Genomic DNA, 19,864 nt, shown 5'->3' on the forward strand with positions numbered 1-19,864 from the left:
GTGGGGAGAGAGAGAAACACACATATTTATGAGGGTTGGTGGTTTCCTGAAATACATGGGACCAGAAGTGTTAGAGATTTCAGTTTTTGTATTTTGGTGTGCTGTAATAGCCTTTACTTTTTTGGATCCCTAACCCAAAAATCTGAAATGATCCAAAATCAGAAACATTTTGAGTAATGCCAATATAACCTTGAAAACTCAAAAATGCTCAGATTTCTAATTTTTGGCTTAGAGATGCCCAACATGTACTAAGAAACTAGTATCAGTTTTGCTAATGATTGTTTTAAAGTTTTAAAGATGCTTCAGTATGGTGCTGGGGTTGTGGCTCAGTAGTAGAGCGCTTGCCTAGCATGTAGGAGGCCCTGGGTTTGATCCTCAGCACCATATTAAAATAAATAAATAAATAAAGGTATTGTATCCAACTACAACTAAAAAAAAAAAAAGATACTTCAGTATGTCTAAAAAAGAAAGGTATAAAGAGGCTATGTAATTAGGCATTTAATTTTTTTTAGTTTGAGATATCACATTTTTATAATACACTTAAGGGAAATATTAATTATTATATATGCCACTTTTTTGCATTTTAAAGTATTCTAAGTTGCTTTTAGTAGCTCATTCTGAGAATATTTGTCCTTGACTTTGTAGAAAAGAACTTCATTTTGTAATTTTCTTCTCCTAGGTATTAAATAAAACTAAAGAATTTGAGGAAGCTGTGAGAAAAGTTTTAAGAGATGTTAATTTAGATAATGATGTCGTTGTTTCTGTCTTTGAAACAAACATCAGAGTTCTGGGGTGAGTACTTAAGCCACCAATGCTTTAATTTTAGTAATTGAGAAGCTTAGGGTAAATTGCTTATGGATCAAAGGTAAGGAAGTAGTTTCTTATGTTAAAAAACTGGAGTATTGTCCCACAGAGTTAGGAAAACCTTGCTTTATATTGGTCACAGACAGCAGCTGGTTTTGGAGTGGAGGCTGCACATCAGAGGTATTCCCTATGTAAAAAGCAACAGTAGGTTGGACATAGGTCATATTAGCTATGTCACAGGTTTATTCACTAGCTTCCATAGTTGGTTAACCTTAGCCATGCACCTCTCAACAAAGCCAAATTAATTCAAATTTATAGGATTGCCTTTCAACTAAACAATGTGAAATGATCTTGGGGTGCTTAAAAATGTGTAATTATGGGCTGTGGTTGTAGCTCAGTGGTGGAGCGCTTGCCTCGCATGCGTGAGGCCCTGGGTTCGATCCTCAGCACCACATAAAAATAAACAAATAAAAATAAAGATATTGTGTTCACATACAACTAAAAAAATTTTTTTAAATGTGTAATTATAAGATTTAGTCATTCATTTCAACATTAGTTAATTTTTATACTTAATAATTACTTTTATATTATTGTACCTCATTTCCTTTTGTTCAAGTAAGTCTGCTCTTCAATTAAATATGAGTGGTAATGTAGCTTTTCAGAGTTTATGAATCTTTTACACTTACTGGAGTAGAAGGTTTTTATTTTTAAAATGTTATGGTGATAAATTTTTAAGTTTGCAATTTGTTAAGATTAATTTGTCACATTTGTTAGATGTTAGGATGTTCTTTGTTTTAAGAAAATTTAGTGTATTTAAAAATGCCAAACACTTTACAATAACATAGAATATCTGATGTTGGCTATGTAATTCTAATAGTTTGCCATAACATAAGTAGCCAGTAAATAATTAAGGACTTCTATGGTCTTTCCTTACTTATGCTTACTTGTTGATAACAAAATGCTCACACATTTTTAGGTGGTATGTTTAAGTGTCTGTAAGAGGTGGATAATATTTCATCTCTGTGATCACAGGGGTCTTTTGGGTGGACACTCACTGGCAATCATGCTGAAAGAAAAAGGTGAATACATGCAGTGGTACAATGATGAACTTCTGCAAATGGCAAAGCAATTGGGTTACAAACTTTTACCAGCTTTCAATACTACCAGTGGCCTTCCTTACCCAAGAGTAAGTAATTCTAAATATGTATAACAGTCTTTGTATACTTCCTTTGTTGTTTTACAAAACATTTAAATGTTTTTTTGATCAGAGCCATTGTTTCTCAATGGTTTCATTCTTTATTAGCACTGGAAAAAAATGCTTCAAAGCTATATAACAAATTTATATTGACATTTCAATTAACTTACATTTGAGTGATGTGAGAATTAGATTAGTTTAAGCTTTGCTGTGTCTCTGTATAACAATTTGGATTATGCTGCAGAAGGAAGAAATATATGCTAGACTAAACCTTGAGCCAGAATTGTTTGTGCTGAAGTTATAGTCAAAGCACTGAGAGCAGGTAGGTATTATTCTCCAAAGGAAAAGATTCAGAGAGAAGAGGGGACAGACAGAGGAATGAGGAGGAGGTAGAGCTGGTGAATAGTATTATAATTATATAAATATGAATAGTATTATAAAATCCAAAAATGGGAACTTATAAAGGAGATGTTCACCAATCATGATGGCAACACTCCTATAATCCCAGATAATGCTACTTGGGAGGCTGAGCCAGGAGGATCCCAGGTTCAAGGCCATTCTGGGCAAATTAGTAATACAGGGCCTCAAAAAAAAAAAAAAAAGAGGTGGGGGACTGAGTGGTAGAGTACTCACCTGGCATGTGTGAAGCACCCTTGCTTAAATTCCTAGTAACACACACACACACACACACATACACACACACACGCCATCCTAGAAAACTTGAGGAGAATCGAGTGCAAACAGAAACTTGAAGGTTGTAGTAGGGTAAATTAAAGGGGAAAGAAGAATCCAAAGTAGGTAGAAAGTTCATGTGGACCACTTATTTGGGGGTTTCTTCTGTGTTGGTAGTTAAAGGAATGCTGGCAATAGAGTCATTGTGGGAATTTTTTTATTTGATTTTTCCTCTGAGAGAATTTTTTATTTAAAGCAGGGGGAAGGAGGTCATTGAAGATGGAAAGAGCTGTCTCTTCTGATTTTTTTCATTCTTTATTAGCACTGTTATTTTCTTCCTTTTATCAAAGTCAGATACCTCAGGCGTTACCAAGCTCTATCACTTTTTTACTTTTCTTATTGCAGCTATACTGTTGAAACAAATAAATTTTTTCTCTAAACTTCTATAAATACCTATCCTACTCTTTTCTCTCTGGTTTATGATCCAGAGCACTTGAAAAATTAATATTACTAAAGCATAACTTAAAAGTTTTGCTCATTCATCGTCCCTATTGTATTAAGTGTTCTTTATCATTTAGAATTCTTCATATTTAGACTGTAGACTTTTTTTGCATTCTCTTATAGTACCATACCCCAGTGGAATCATTTTTCCACCTCAACCAAAGCAGTCTAGGTTCCCCTGAAATGCCTGGGTTTTTTTTTTTTTTCAGTCCATATTTTTAGGCCTACTTTATCTATTACTTGGCGTTACTTCTCTATCAGTATAAATCAGTAAGGCTGTTTTCTCCATCAAGAAATTATCTTTGTAACAAAAGTGAGTGCCAAGCAATTCAGTGAGACCCTGTCTCTAAATAAAATACAAAATAGGACTTGGTGCTCCTGAGTTAATTCCCTAGTACCCACCCCACAAAAAAAAAGAAAAAAAAGCCATCTTTGACTAGGTAGACATATAGCATGTTAAAAGCTAGTGCTTTTCAAATTAGAGTACACATCCCATTACTTATCCTTTAATTTTAGTGGGTTAAGATCAGCACTTTTTTCTTTAATGAAAAAGCCTAGAAATAAGCCTCAATTTAAGTTTCCAGTTTTTGATATTTTAAATAGGTTTTCCTGTGAACATTCTTACATGTGTAAAAACATTCTTAAATCTGTTAAAAAAAAAAAAAAAGACTACATTTTTTATTTTTTCTTTAAGCTAAATTACTAGAAGAGGAATTACTTAATTGCCCAATTGCTTCCCGGAAAGTTTCTTCTGTACCTTTTCAGTTTTACATAAAAGTGCATGTGCCATGGTGCTGGGGCCAACACTGTATGTTATCATTTTTTTTACCAATTTAATGAGAAAAAAATAGAATCTCTTTAATGTGAATCTATATGCTTATTATTTAAATTTTTTTGTTGATTCACTTTCAACTTATTAAAATTAGAAGCAATTTTAAACTATTTTTTAACAATATATAGATATTTACTTAATTAAGTTTATTTTTAGTGAATATTTTTAGTTTTTGTTATAAATAGAGGTGCTGTATTTTGAAGAATCTAGCATTTCTTTACTTTTACCATAATATGAAAAGCAAGTATGGAATTGCAATAGAAGATACCATGAGCATTATAGTAAACAAAGTAACATTTTCTTATCCTTTGAAATCTCAAGAAGATTTTTTCAAATTTTTTAAAAAAAGAGACTACAGAAGAAAATGTCTTTCTATCCTTCCTTCTACATACTTAGTAAGTAACTGCTTTTGCCTGTGAAAATTTGTGTAACCATTCTGTCTTAGATATCATACATAATTGATAAAATTTGTGTTACTGTTTTTAAACCAAAAGAATTTGCTAGACAGAAATGCTGTTGTAAGAGCTACTGGACATTTTTTAAACTGACCTTTAAAGCTTATCCACACTACATATTGCCATTTCTTTAAAGTTAATTGAAAGCAACTTGTCCACTTTTCAGATAAGGTCTTACTCCTAAGGTCGAGTAATGATCATGTCCTAAAATACAGGGTTAATAGAAATTCTGTTATGATTTGTACATGTTTTAAGGATTTTCCAGGATAGCAAAGAGATAATATAGATAAATTTAGTGTAGGTAATTTATTGTTTTACTTTTCGATAAAAAAGTATCCTTTTTAAAAACCACTTTGTGATTTTTCAGGAACTCAAGATCAGGAAGAACCAGGTTCAGAGTCCTTCTAAATATAAAAGTTTATTAATACTTTTATATCTTTTTGTCTTAAGCCTTCAAGTAAGTAGGGCAATAAGCTTTTTGTTTCTAACATCTACACTAATAAATGGACACCATTACCAGTGCCTGCTCTATATCAGGCACTGGAGGCCTAGTCAAGAGGACAGGAGCCTACCAGCTTCTAAACCAAATGTCAACAATAGGATTCCCATAAGCTAAAAAATAAAATAAAAGAAAGATTGAATCCTTCTTGCTAATTTTGTAGAAAATGGCACATGAATATTATGTGCTTAGAATGTGTTTCCTTAGATATTAATTGGAAAGTCACAAAGCTCATCAGAGTAAATCTCAGTGATCAGTTATTTCATGAATTATTTTTCATGATTTGATAAAAAGGTAATTTCTTATCAAAAAATCTAATATCTCTTGATAGTTGCTAATTATAGTCTTCTGGTTCTATAATAGATCAATTTAAAGTTTGGCATCAGAAAACCGGAAGCTCGCACGGGAACTGAGACAGATACCTGTACAGCATGTGCAGGTACCTTGATCCTTGAGTTTGCTGCTTTAAGTCGATTCACAGGAGCAACAATATTTGAGGTTTGCTTTTCATGGTCTTTGATCTCCTGGGTATTGGGCATAGCTCTTTTCATATTTGTTTTCCTTTGGTTAAGTTTTAAGATTATCAGTTGGAGGATAACTGTTATTTTAATGAACTTTTCATCTAATTCTATTACATAGTTTTTAATTGTTGAAAACATCAAAGTCATTGCGAAGCAATTATGTTAAATATCACTCTGTATTTTGTTCACAAACTACAAAGTAAAAGTTTAGTTTTGTTCTTAGAAGATTGTTTAGCTATATTATATAAATATTTCATGGCTCCTTGGGCTGGAGTTGTAGCTCAGCAGCAGAGCGCTTGCCTCGCATGTGAGGCACTTGGTTCAATTCCTAACACCACATATAAATAAGCAAATAAAATAAAGGTCCATCAACAACTAAAAAATATTTTTTTAAAAATATTTCATGGCTCCTTAATACAAATGTCTTATATGAAGTACTATGTCTGTTTTGTTAGACTTCTGAACAGTCAGTTGCATTTCGGAAACCTTCACTACTCTGCTAAAACCATAGTGAAGTTTTTGCATTTAAGTCATGATTGAGAGTCTGATCCATAAATGTATTTACTCCAAGGGAAATATTATCTAGAAGACTTAACATCCACATAGTTTGTTGTGGTGTAGCTATGTGTGTGTCTCTGTCTCTCTCTCTTTTTGAAAAGCTAATTATGTAAGCCTGTCACTGGAGTGCAGTAGTTACATAAAGCACCCTCTTTTTCAAACATATGACTTAGGTGAGTTTTTGAAAATTCAGCAAATGGTACACATGGACAAAACAGAAATAAGAAATGCATACCAGCATTATAGACATTGGATCAAACTATAAATAAAACAAGTGAAATGATCTTTTTGTGTATGTGTGTGTCTGTATGTTCAGATGTCTTAAGGACACGTTTATCATGGTGGAACAGGTAATCTTTTAAAATCTTATTCCATACCTTGTTGATTAATGTTTTACCTTCATTAAAAAGTATAAATACTATTGCATACTTTTAAATATGAGCCACAAACTCAGAGATGTTGATGAATTTAAAGGTGAGGAAAATAAGGCTAAGAGAGGATAAGAGATCTATAGAGCTAGTGGGTGAATGAATGCAGTTGGAATTAGAATCCATCTCTTTCTGAATTCAAAGTTCATACTCTTTCCACTGGGCTTGTTTGTGTTTATAACTAAATCTATTGAAAATCATGATTTTTTAAAAAACTTCTTGAGTATACAGTAATTGATTTTCAGAGAAGCAACCTGATGCAATTGATGGACAGAGCATTGATATAATAGGTAAACTGGTCTGTGGACCAAATCTAGCCACTACCTGCTTTTTTTTTTTTTAAGTAATGATATTCGAGATTGAATCCAGAGTCTAGCACATGCTCACCAATTGCTCTACCACTGAGCTATATGCCCAACCCTCTCTATTTTTGTATTTAAAAAAAAAAAAGTTTTATTAGAACACAGTCATGCTTAATTATTTTGGCCTATGACTGCTTTGTGTTACAGTAACAGTTGAGAATTTTGATCAGTGACAACATGGCATATAATGCCTGAAATAATTACTGTCAAGCCCTTGTCAGAAAAAGTTTGCCAACCTTGGTCTAACCTATGAAAAAGTCTGAGTTCTTGTATTAGTGTCCTAGAGTTCCATTTTAAATTTTGGTTAAGTTTTCTATTTCACTGGGTCTTTTTGTTGTTGTTGTTGTTTTGGACTGGGAATTGAACCCAGGGACTCTCTACCACTGAGCCACATCCCCAGCCTATTTTGTACTTTATTTTGAGACAGGGTCTCACTAAGTTGCTTAAGGCCTCATTAAGTTGCTGAGGTTGGCTTTGAACTTGCATTCTTCTTGCCTCAGCCTCCCAAGCTGCCGGGATTAACAGTCATGAGCCACCACGCCCTGCTTTACACTCTATTCTTAAATATACAAAGTGGCAGATTGGTTTAATGATTTTTTTCTTTTATAGTGGTACTTCTATTAGGCTTGTGTTCTGAAATTAACTTCACCTATACATGCCCTTTGCTTCTATATTTTCTAACATTTTTATCCCACACTAAGAATTTAATCAGAAATCATTTTAATTTCATATTCAGTAGTTAAAAATGAAAACATAAAAAGTTGTCATAAGGTTGTAAGTTTGATAACACCAAATAAATATTCAGAAACCTAGTTAATTTACTAACTTTTTACTAATGATGTCATGTGTCATTTAAAGTAGGATCTAGCAGAGCACTGTGGTACACACCTCTAATCCAGGCAGAGGGAGGAGAATTTCAAGTTGGAACCCAGCCTGGGTAATTTGGCAAGACCCTGTCTCAAAATAAAAAGGGATAGGGATGTAGCTCATTGGTAGAACACCCCTGGGTTCAATCCGCAGTACTTCCTTCCCCCACAAAGAGAGAGGTTCTGAAATGACTCTTTCAAAGATAGCATTCCAACTTTAAAATTCTCTTCCAATAAAGAATCTAAGGAGGTTAGATACTCCTTAGATCATTTAAGTGACAGAAATTATATTAACAAGTGCATTTAATATGCCAGCCATTAATATAATTTAATGATACATGTGTGTTGTGAAGGTGTACTATAAGTTTAAATGAAAATGGGTGATCTCAAAGTGGGATCACTGCCACTAAAAAGCATTTTCGGAGTCCTTAAATAGACTGACTGAAAAAGAGCCAAGAAATGACTTCAAAGACGTTTATATTATAAATGGTTAGCTTAAGAATTTTACTTAATTCTTTTTTTTTTTTTTTAAATATTTATTTATTTATTTTTCGGTGGACACAACATCTTTGTTTGTATGTGGTGCTGAGGATCGAACCCGGCTCGCACGCATGCCAGGCGAGCGCGCTACCGCTTGAGCCACATCCCCAGCCCTACTTAATTCTTAAAATATCCTGTGGGCCTTTGATTTTTGTTTGTTTCCTTTTTTCCAAAGGCATGCAGTTCTTCAAGTTTGCTTTTCTTTTTAAATTTTAGGAATATGCAAGAAAAGCTCTTGATTTTCTATGGGAAAAAAGACAGCGAAGTAGTAATTTAGTGGGTGTGACTATCAATATTCATACTGGAGATTGGGTGCGGAAAGGTATGTAACTTGGGCTTTTAAAATTCAAACCTTCATGTCCTCATAATAGTTGGGAAATAAAGGATTTCATTTTTTCAAATAATCTTTGTATAATTTCTGTTTCATGCCTTTATAGGTATGGCATTGTAGGTATAGGGTATAGATGAAACACTAGAATTAATTTATTTGAGGACTACAGGATCTGGATACCTCAGCCATCTCACATCAAGGTATAGCTTAGTGGGCATATTTAATGTTATCAGTCCTTCATGGGTTTTTTTCCTACCTCTGGAAATAAAGTGTAGCATAGTAGCTAAGAACATGGACTCTGGAGTCATATTTTTGGAATTGAGGCTGTATAATCAGAGGCAAGTTGTTTAATTTCTGTGTGCCTCTCCATATTAACATCCCCATATCTGTAAAATGGGGATAATAACAGCACTTTATGGACTGATTGTGAGGATTAAATGAGTTAATGTAAAGCATTTAGAACAGTGCCTCCTTGGCACACTACATTTACTATGAAGTGCTCATTAATATTTTTATTAATTAAATTAATTAATAATTTGATCAATAATTTTACTTCTTTAATTTAGCATAATAAAAGCTATAGAAAATTGTCCCTAAAGGTGTTCATCATATAGTTATTTTTAACACTGGAAAAAAGAATAGCTAAGAAAATTATTTTATATGAATGTTGAACTATTAAGTTACTAAAATGAATTAGAAGTAAGGAAATAAACATTGCAATGTTATATGAACACATAGGATATGATTGTATAAAGAATATAATTTTATATTTATAAAACAGCCCTATAATGCCATGGAATTAGAAGGATAACCATTAGAGTGGAGGTGGGGGAAGGAAGGAAGGGTGGGGGTGTATTTGGTGGCGAAATTAAGCAAATTGTGTTTTTATGTATATGCAGATATGTAACAATGAAACCCACCATTATGTATAGATGAGATACATCAATAAGAAAATAAAATTAAATGAAAAAAATGCCCCTATAAAATAAACATCAAAGAATGGAAATATACTAGAATGTTCCTAATGAGATTATCTTTTTTTATATAATTCTCTATGTTCCACGGGGCTTATCTTGTTTCTGTATAAAATAAGAAACAATTGCCTATATTTAAATAAGTAAAATTATGTTATATAATTGTTTATTAAACATTAAAATAAAACTATTATCTTTTCAGTATCATAAAAATTTTCCTAAGTTTTATCTGAATGGTTTCTGAAAGAAACTGAATGTAGGCTTCAAAATTCTGCATTTTTTCTCCTTTTTTTTTTAAACCTACTTTAGGCCTCTTGTATAAATTAATTAATCATAATTAATTTTGAATTGGTCATAATTCTTGACTTATGACATTACACTCTAATCATTGGTCCATACATGACCCATTTTATTTAATCATTTTTTTATAATAAATACTCACTAATGAACCATTACAACAGCAACTTGATAATATACTATTGTACATGGTCCTTGATTCTCCCCACTTTTGTAACTCCACACCTTTGCCTCCTTCCACTTGAAGTAGTCATCATCTTTATGTTGATTGTTCTCTTAATTTCCATTTAATTAAATTTTATTAAATCTACATGTATTCTTAAAAATGTGTAGTTTGTTTTATTTTAAATTTTATTAAAGGATGTCATATTTGATGCCCCTATGAGACTTTTTTCACTTAATATTACATTACTCAGATTCATGCATATTGTTGCATGGAGTTATAATTTTTTAATTGCTGTTTGATAATTTATTGAATTACTAAATCCATCATGGGCATTTGCTTATAGAATTTTGCTATTGTGAGCAATAGTGTTGTGAATATTTTTGTTGTTTACTCCAGTTGTACATGTCTTAAGAGTTTCTCTTGGCCATGTACCTAGGAGTGGAATTTTTAAGTCAGAAGATAAGTTAATGTTCAGCTTCAGGAGATAATGTCCAAATGTTTTTCACAGTTATTTCATCACTTTATACTATAAGATTACCTGTGAATTGACATGCCCTCCAACATTGTATATTGTATATTGTTAGATTTTAAAGTATTTGCCATACAAATGAGTTTCTAAATAACATCCTTTCTTGACCACTAATGATGCTGAATACTTCATATTTATTGGTCATGTATGTTTCCTTATTTTTTAAATTGTGTGGTCTTGTACTTTTTCCATTTCTTTTGGGTTCGTGTGTGCTTTTGTAAAAGAATTATTTGTAAAAGTTTTTTATATATTCTTAATACTAATTCTTTGTCAGTTGTGTGTATCACATATATCTTCTTCCAGTTTATGATTCACAACTTTGACTTTAAGTTCTTTTAAATTTTTAATATAGTTGTACTTATCAATCTGTGATTTTATGATCAATACTTTTTTGTCCTGTTTAGACTCTCTTACTAATCAGAGGTCCATAAGATATTTAAGTATTAGAAGTTTTTAAGTTTTATTATTGACATTGAAATTCTTAAGCCATCTGGAGTTGATTTGTGTTTGTAATGACAGGTAAAACTGCTTCTCACAGATTTCTACTTTCTTAGAATTTTTAGCAGTGTTTTCCACTTTACAAATATAGGGAGATATTTTTAAAAATTTTATAATAGTTACAGTTCAGTGGTCTGTATGCTACATGTATGATGTTTATGGTCTGTGTGACACCTATCCTTTGAAACTTGTTGAAGTATTCTTTTTGGCCTAGAACATAGTCAGTTTTTATAAATGTTCCACATATGCTTAAGAGAAATTGTAATTTTTCCAGTTGTCAGATTAGAACCCTATGTATGTTAGTTTGCTCGGTTACTAATAATATTGTGTACATCCTAGTGAATTTTCTGTTTGCTTGATCTATTAATCATTAAGAAAATTAGGTAAATTTCCAACAATGCTCTTTTTATAGTTTTGGATTTTGCTTTACATATTCTGTTGAGTGCATTCATTTTAAATTGCTTTCTCTTCTTAATTAAACCTTTTAACATTATGTAGTGACCCTGTCCATTTCTAATAATGCTCTGTCTGAAAGTGTATTTTGTCTGGTAGTAACTACATCAGCTTTATCTTGCATAGCATTTGCCTAATAAGTCTTTTTCCATTCTTTTATGTTCAGTCTTTGCAGGTATTTATGCTATAAGTGTGTCTTTGGTAAAATATATATCTTTAAATCTGTTTTGTCTTTGTCTCGTAATTATTAATTTTAGTCCATTTATATATTTGATATTTTAATATATTTCAACATTCTTTATACTATGTTAATATTATTTCAGTATGTCCCTTTTCTATTTTTCATTTGAATCCTTTTGTTTTTCATTGATGCCTGCATTTGCCTCCTGAAAACATAAACTTTAGTATATTCTCCCATCCCTTTGTCTCTTTTTTTCTTTTAGTCTTAGAGTTCTCTCTTTCTCTCTCCCTATCAACATCTGGGTTTGTCTCTCTTCTTATTTAAGTAGAGACAGGCTGGGCATGTTGGCGCAGGCCTGTAATCCGAAGCTGAGGCAGGAGTATCAGGAGTGCAAAGCCAGCCTCAGCAAAAGCAAGGCCCTAAGCAATTCAGTGAGATTCTGTCTCTAAATAAAATATAAAATAGGACTGGGGATGTCACTCAGTGGTGAGTGACCCCGAGTTCAATCCCCATACCCCCCAAAAAACAAAAAGTAGAGTCAGCTTTCCGTATCTGTTCGTTCTGCCTTCGCAGATTCAACCAATTGTGAATTGAAAATATCTAGAAAAAAATTGTATCTGTACGAAACATGTAAAGTCTTATTATTCTTGTCATCATTCTCTAAACAATATGGTATAATAACCATTTTCTTAATATTTATATCACATTAGGTATTATAAGTAATCTAAAGACAATTTAAAGTAAATGGGAGGATGGGCATAAGTTGTATGTAAATACTACACTGATTTATGTAAGGTACTTGGGCATCCTTGGATTTGGTATCTACCAGGAGTCCTGAAACCAGTCTCCTGCACATACCAAGGGATATTGCATTTCAACCTAAACTCTTGTGTTTAATAACTGCTGAGGGATTATGCCTATCAATATCTTTATTGTGCTTTCATGTTTGAGTGAAGTTTTGAAAATACAGCTCTTTTGTCTTTTTTTTTTAAAACTGGGATTGAAATGCTTATTATTCTTTCATTTAGAAGCACTTTGTTTAATACTGTATACACAAAGAATTGGGAAAACTGAAATATTGTTAATTAAATACATGAAACGCTTCATGATCCAATTTTAGTATAGGTGCTGCTAAAGTCAGCACTCTATTGTCTTCTTAAACCAGTTTTTAAAATATGACAGCAAGTGCTGGGGATGCAGCTTAGTGGTAGTGCACTTGCCTAGTGTGTGCAAGGCCCTGGGTTCCATCCCTAGTACCACACGCACACACACATACACACAAAGTGATATCATTTTTATTTCAGTGCCTTTATATGTGGTCTTCTCTTTCTTTCTGAAGGAGTATGAATATCAAAGACAAGGAGAAATTTTGAAAAGAATTACTATAATTTTAGGTATAGGTTTTCCTCTGTATCTTTCCTTTCTATATTATGTGGGCCCTTTCTTTTAAAATCTTTAATTGCTAAAAATTGATAGTTAGTTTTTTAGGTATTTTATCCTTTTCACCTTTATTTCTTTGTGATTCCTGTTATCTAAATCACTGTTGTTTCTATTCCATCTTCCATATGTCTTTTCTAATATCTCTTGCTCTTAAATAAGCCCTTTGTAAACAATTTTACAAAGTGATTTTAAAAGAAAAAAACAACTATTATCAACAAGGGAACTATTATTTATATAGTAGGGTTAATATTTCTGTAAATGTATAATTTTTACTTTAAACAATTTCGTGTTTAGACTAATTTTTCATTATTGATATACTCGTACCCTCATTTGTACTCTATAAAGAATTTTTAAGACTTGTTTAATGAAGGATCATTTATATGTATTTTCTATAGATAGTGGAGTTGGAGCAGGGATTGATTCATATTATGAGTATCTCTTGAAAGCCTATGTCTTGCTTGGAGATGACAGTTTTCTGGAAAGATTTAATACAGTAAGTTGATCAAATTTTGTATTAATTTTATAGCCAATTTCATTTGAGTTAAGATTTTGATAGAAACTCAATTGCCTGAGTTGCAGTCTAAAAAATAATTTGTTTTTAAATGTTTGGTAGTTTTTTGTCAGAATTTCCTGATGATATTAGTCAGAGACAGTGTAAAAGCTACATACATTTCAAAAAATTAACTTACATAGTAGTTTGTTTTTTAATCTTTTATCAGAAATTTTCTAGATTTGCCAATAAGTAATAAAATATGTAGATTTGAGTTTTACCTAATCTTTTGTGCAAGGAAGACAGTTATTGGAATAAGTTACAGTTAGCTTTTTCCTTTGGAATCCAATTTTATTTGAATCTTGAAAGTTTGGCTTAGTCTTTGATGATACCAAATAGAGCAGAATTTGGAGAAACTAATGACAGTGCATTTCAGAATCAGGTCTATAAGTGTCAGGACTGAATCAGCACCACAGTCTTAATTTTGGGGGAGTGGGGTGATTGTTGAGCTCAATTGCATTGCCTTTGTAAGTGAAGCAAACTGAAATTAATATGGCAAACTCATAGGCTATATCATTATGTTTTTTAACCATAATTTTTACCTTTTTTCTTTCTTTCTTTCTTTTTTTTATCCACCCCATCAGTTCACCCACATTACATATGTGAGACAGTAAGAGGGTAAAAGTATGAGAGCCATCCTGCTTTAAATCTTGATTGTACCGCCTGTTAGTTTTGTGACTTTGGGCAAGTTTAATAACCCTGTTGGCCTTTATTTCTCATTTATGAAATGCAAGTATTAATACTATTTATATGGCTATTGGGAGGATTAAATAAACATACATATACATAAAGGGATTAGAAGAGTGCCTTAACATGTGGCAGGTACTTAGTAATAGTGATTAGCAAAGAGTAGACAAGCTAGCAAAGTTGAATGCTTTAAAAATAGTATCACGTATATTCTTTGTTAGATTACAGTAAGATTTTTCTTGAGGTGAATTTGGACAGATAACCTTTTGTTGGCTCATTAACACAGCTTGTCCTCTTTAGAAAGCTGAGAAATATCAAGGAGAAGACAAAAGAAGGAGAAAAAGAGTTGCTAAGAGTGTAAAAAGCAAAGATAGGAGACCATAAGAGTAGGAACAGTGATGTTATGTTAACTTCAGTAGTCGTGAGCACCAGTTAGCTGAGAATGCACCAAACTTCCTAGACACAGAAGAAAACTAAGTCTGTAGCATAGAAGCCTGTGACTGTATTCCAAGAGAGCTAAGAGCATCATTGGGCCGCAAAGGCATGCTAACCACAGGCTGATCCCCAAAGGAGGTAGGGATGTTTGGATTTATTCCTCTAAGAATCTCATATTAAATACAGTCCTTAGTATTCTGCATCTGACTTAAAGGACATAAGGGAGAATATATGTTTCAGAAAAAATTCCATCTAAAATAATTCAAGTATTTCCACAGTTAACAGATGTGAATTTATTTATGAACATAAATTTAGGCTTAATTTCTTGACTGCACTATTTAGTATATTTAGAGTAGCATGTGTTTTTCAGTCTACTTTAATGAACACATTATTATAATCTCTTAGCACTATGATGCCATAATGAGGTACATCAGCCAGCCCCCTCTTCTACTTGATGTGCATATCCACAAACCAATGCTGAATGCTCGGACTTGGATGGATGCTTTGCTTGCCTTTTTTCCAGGCTTACAGGTATGGAGAGGACATTTTCTTCTTCTTCTTAAATTCATTATAGTTATACGTAATGTTAGGGTTCATTTTGACATTATATAAGCATGGAATATAATTTGTTCCGATTCAGTCCCCATTACTTCCCCCTGTTTCCTTTACCCCCTTGATCTTTCTTCTACTTATTTATAGTTTTTTTAAATCATTGCATTATAGATGTGCATAAAGATGAAAATTCACTGTGGTATAGTCATGTATGTGCAGAAGAAAGGTCAGATTCATTCCACCATTCCTCACTTTTCTTCTCCTAGTACATTTTGTTGATATTAAAATAAAATTATTTTAATTAAGTACATTTATGATCTCTAAAATTGAATGACAAAATATAGTCCCTTTCCAAAGTTGTCTTAATATACTCAGATCCATTTGTAAAATGACTATATATAAAATTAACTCATATTTTATTGGGTCATTTTGTGGTTTTTGACTTCTAGGTTTTAAAGGGGGATATTAGACCTGCTATTGAAACTCATGAAATGCTATATCAGGTTATTAAAAAACACAATTTTCTACCAGAGGTAAGCAAGTAATCTTTGAAATTCTCACATATATACTGTAAATTGCTAATTAAAAAAAAATGACATCTTCATAACATGTTTGCAACATGTTTGCTCTTTTTAATTAATTTTCCCCTGGTTAAATAGGTTTTTTGTTGTTTATGTAACATTATATGTTTTCTTTTTTTTAATATTTATTTTTTAGTTTTAGGTGGACACAGTATCTTTATTTTACATTTATGTGGTGCTGCAGATTGAACCCAGTGCCTTGTGTATGCTAGGCGAGCATCTACCACTGAGCCACAACCCCAGCCCCTGTTTTTGCTTTTCTTCATGTATCAAAGTGAGCAGCTTAATTTTTGGATAATGCCGTTATTATATTATTTTTTTGTAAAAAAAAAAAAAAAAAAAAGAAATTCCAACATAGTGTTTGTCAACCTTTCTAACCCATGCCATTGCAATATTGTCAATTTTTTTTCCCTATGGTGTTAGCGATTGAATCCAGGGCCTCACACATGCTAGGCTGTCTACCACTAAGTTGTATCCTCAGCACCCTAGACACAGGAGAAAACTAAGTCTCTCATTTTAACTTTCCATCTGTACCTACCTGCTAGGGAGATCCTGTCGTCTTTTATTTTCTAAGATTTGTTTAATGCCTGTTTACATTAAGTGTACTTTTGTTGGTCACACATGCTTCCTGGAAATTTGGAGAATATCTGGCCTTGCTCATACTGGCTGTGAATTACACTTTTTTTTTTTTTAATTTTAACATTATATTAATAATAAGTATTCTTACTAGATCTATATGACAAGATTTTAATAGCATGCCTTTTGGCTTTCCAGAAATGTACCTTTACAAATTTCCAAATGTGATGGTCTTGTTCTGTCCCTGATTATTTACTCTCTGTGAGAGTTCTAAGCATTCCACTAACTCAGAATGCTCCCTGATACATTTGTTTTACAGAGTATTGTTTTATTAACTTCAGGTAAGTAGGACATGGCAATGGAGAAAGTTCATATTCAGGAAGAATAAAATGAGGTTTCAACAAATACATCTATCACATAAATTTTTGTTTGATTCCTATAAAGATTTTGGTTTCCTCTTTCTTTTTTAAACAGGTGGCTCTCTTATTGAGAGATTTAAATTTCAAATAGAGTAAGATTTATTTTTGATCAATTCCTTTGTCCCCTTCCACAAATGATTTGAGGTTGTTAGAAAAGAAAATATATACTAAAATAATGTTAAGATAGAAATATATATACTTGAAAATAGCTATGAAAGTAGATTTTAAATGTTTCTCATCACACACACAAAAAAATGTTTAGGAAATGCTTGATTTAACCATTCCACAATGTATACACATATATCAAAACATCATATTGTGTACCACATATAGTTTTTGTCAGTTACAGAAATTTAAAAGGAATTATGAGAACTAGGTAAGTGATAATTAAGAGGGAATGGTCAAGCTGGGCGCAGTGGTGCATACCTGTAATCCCAGCGGCTCAGGAGGCTGAAGCAGGAGGGTCATGAGTTCAAAGCAAGGCACTAAGCAACTCAGTGAGATCCTGTCTCTAAATAAAATACAAAATATGGCTGGGGGCTGAGACTGGGGCTCAGTGGTAGCGTGCTTGCCTAGCACGTGCAGGGCCCTGGGTTCGATCCTCAGCACCACATAAAAATAAGTAAAAAATAAAAGTATTGTGTCCAACTACAACTAAAAAATAAAAAAAATAAATAAATAGGGCTGGGGATGTGGCTCAGTGGTTGAATGCCCCTGAGTTCAATCCCCAGTACCAAAAATAAAAGAGGAAATGGTGGGAAAAGGAAAAAAAGAAAATGCAATTATATAAACCATCAGGATTCATGTATTAGAGTTACTGAATTTCATCACTTTTTTACTGAGTTTTCTTGATTTCCTAAGAGCTCAAATGGCTATTTGCAGAGTAATCCATTTAACTGATAAAAAGGGTAGCCTTGGTAAAAATTAATTGTGATTTTAGCAGTGAAAAATTATGTTTTATAAATGAAAATATATGATTGATATTTTAATTACTTTTATCTGTTAATATATGCCACTTTATATTCTAGAACTGCCTGCTCATTCTTTTAATCACATTTTATGTTTTTTTTCAGGCATTTACTACAGATTTCAGGGTACATTGGGCTCAACATCCTTTAAGGCCAGAATTTGCAGAAAGTACCTACTTCTTATATAAAGTAAGATATTTTACCTTTCTTTGCTTTTTAGCCCCATTCCCTGTTGGATCTCTCACTCTTTTATAATAGAAATTGACATTTAATGTTATAATGGTTGGATATATCACCATTTATACTCTTCTAGCCCATAAAGTTATTGAAAGATATAAGATTTTATGTGTACATTTTATACCTTTTCAACATATTTAGCCAAACAATTCTTTCAAGAGAATTTGGGTTTTCTAGAGCTGCTTTCTAAAGCATGTGTCTCTGGAAACCTTTTGGGGCATTAGAAATTTAATCTAAATGCTAAAGTTTGCAATTGAGCAGATTTTCAATTGTTTAAGAAATTCTGTGAGGCAGATCCATGGTTTATTTTCAGATTTAGGTTCTGTGTAACATGCATCACAGTGCCTGATACAGTGCCTGGCACCAGGAAGTACTCAATAAATATTTGATAAATGAATGGGTAATATATAAGCTATATATATATGTGTGTGTATATATATATATATATATATTCTCCTTTTTAATAGGCTACAGGAGATCCTTACTACCTTGAAGTAGGGAAAACACTTATTGAAAATTTAAATAAGTATGCTAGAGTGCCTTGCGGATTTGCTGCCATGAAGGATGTTCGTACTGGAAGTCATGAGGACAGGTAAAACAACTGCTAACTCCCCCTTTTTTTAGGGTAACTGAAACAGCAGAAAATACAAATACCTGCTAGGATTCAGCTAAGTTTAATGTTTTGATAAAGTAAAGTGGAGGATGCAATTGTGTTTATTTTTAAAGCTCTTTTGAATAGACACATTTAAAATTTTTCAGAAGGTTTGTATTTTTACCATAGCATATAATAAGTGCTCAAATAAGTTTTAAATGGATGAATGAATAATTGTTGAATATCAGAACCTTGGTATTAGGAGTGTTCGAAATGTTTTTCCCCCTTTGTTAACAGTTTTTATGTTGTGTGTGATGTTAGAAACTATCAAGAAAAAAAATTAAAGAGATGGCAGCGAAGGGAGTGCATTACCCCCGTGTACCGCATCACTGTGTGGGAGAATGACGAGTTAGAAAGGCTAAAAGCTATCTTGTTAGGAATTTCCAGCAAAATTGGGGTGCTCCAAAACCTAGAGGAAGGATTTCCATCGCACGAGGATCAGCTACGGGGGCTCAAACACGAGAGATTTGTCCGCACGGAGGGTCACGCTGCTTATTCAGCAAATCTCCCCGCAGCTAGTCTGCGGCGCGTGCTGGGAAACGAGGAGATAGCAATGCAAAGATACAGCGCTGCAGTTTCCACAGGCTTCTGCCAGCCATGCAATCACCGTACTCAGTGCTGAATTCTGGGTTTGAGACAGGGGAAGGAAGCGGTCCAATTCGGTTCTCCACACCGGTCAGACCACAGAGGAAGCCAGCGGCCACCATCTTGGAGAGCTGATGTCACCATCCCTGTTTTCGACTGATCACAGCTCATTCAGCCATAGAACAGGTAATTTCAGGCTGCCATTCGCCTGCGGCTTGCAGACAAATTACTCAGGCTCAGTGCTAAATAACCCGCGGAAACTGCTTCTTGGAGCCTGCTCCTATCAGAACATACACCGAGCATGGAGCGGCCGAATTCCGGCTCCCGGAACTGCTCTGGCCCAGGGATAAAGAACCCGCGGAAACTGCTTCTCATCCGGGTCCTGCTGAATACTGTGGAGGTAAATACCAACCGAGCCTTCATAGGCAGTGGCAACAGGACTGAGATGGGGCTTGTGAGGGCCGGTCAGGACTCACCCGTTGCTTTGGTCACCCAGCAAAGGGAACGAAATGCTGCCATT

General features: G+C 33.2%; 1 protein-coding gene across 1 annotated transcript in view; it reads left to right on the forward strand.

Moving 5' to 3' along the window:
- Edem3 (ER degradation enhancing alpha-mannosidase like protein 3) overlaps positions 1–19,864 on the forward strand; it is a 79,850-nt gene that overhangs the window by 25,488 nt on the left and 34,498 nt on the right. Inside the window, exons 5-13 of the mRNA XM_048810216.1 lie at positions 680–792; positions 1,837–1,990; positions 5,322–5,456; positions 8,450–8,555; positions 13,498–13,595; positions 15,180–15,305; positions 15,776–15,859; positions 17,976–18,059; positions 18,575–18,699. Coding sequence (XP_048666173.1) covers positions 680–792; positions 1,837–1,990; positions 5,322–5,456; positions 8,450–8,555; positions 13,498–13,595; positions 15,180–15,305; positions 15,776–15,859; positions 17,976–18,059; positions 18,575–18,699 — 1,025 coding nt within the window. The remainder of the gene's footprint in view (positions 1–679; positions 793–1,836; positions 1,991–5,321; positions 5,457–8,449; positions 8,556–13,497; positions 13,596–15,179; positions 15,306–15,775; positions 15,860–17,975; positions 18,060–18,574; positions 18,700–19,864) is intronic.

The sequence above is a fragment of the Marmota marmota genome, unplaced genomic scaffold, assembly GCF_001458135.2.
Source record: "Marmota marmota marmota unplaced genomic scaffold, marMar, whole genome shotgun sequence".
NCBI lineage: Eukaryota > Metazoa > Chordata > Mammalia > Rodentia > Sciuridae > Marmota > Marmota marmota.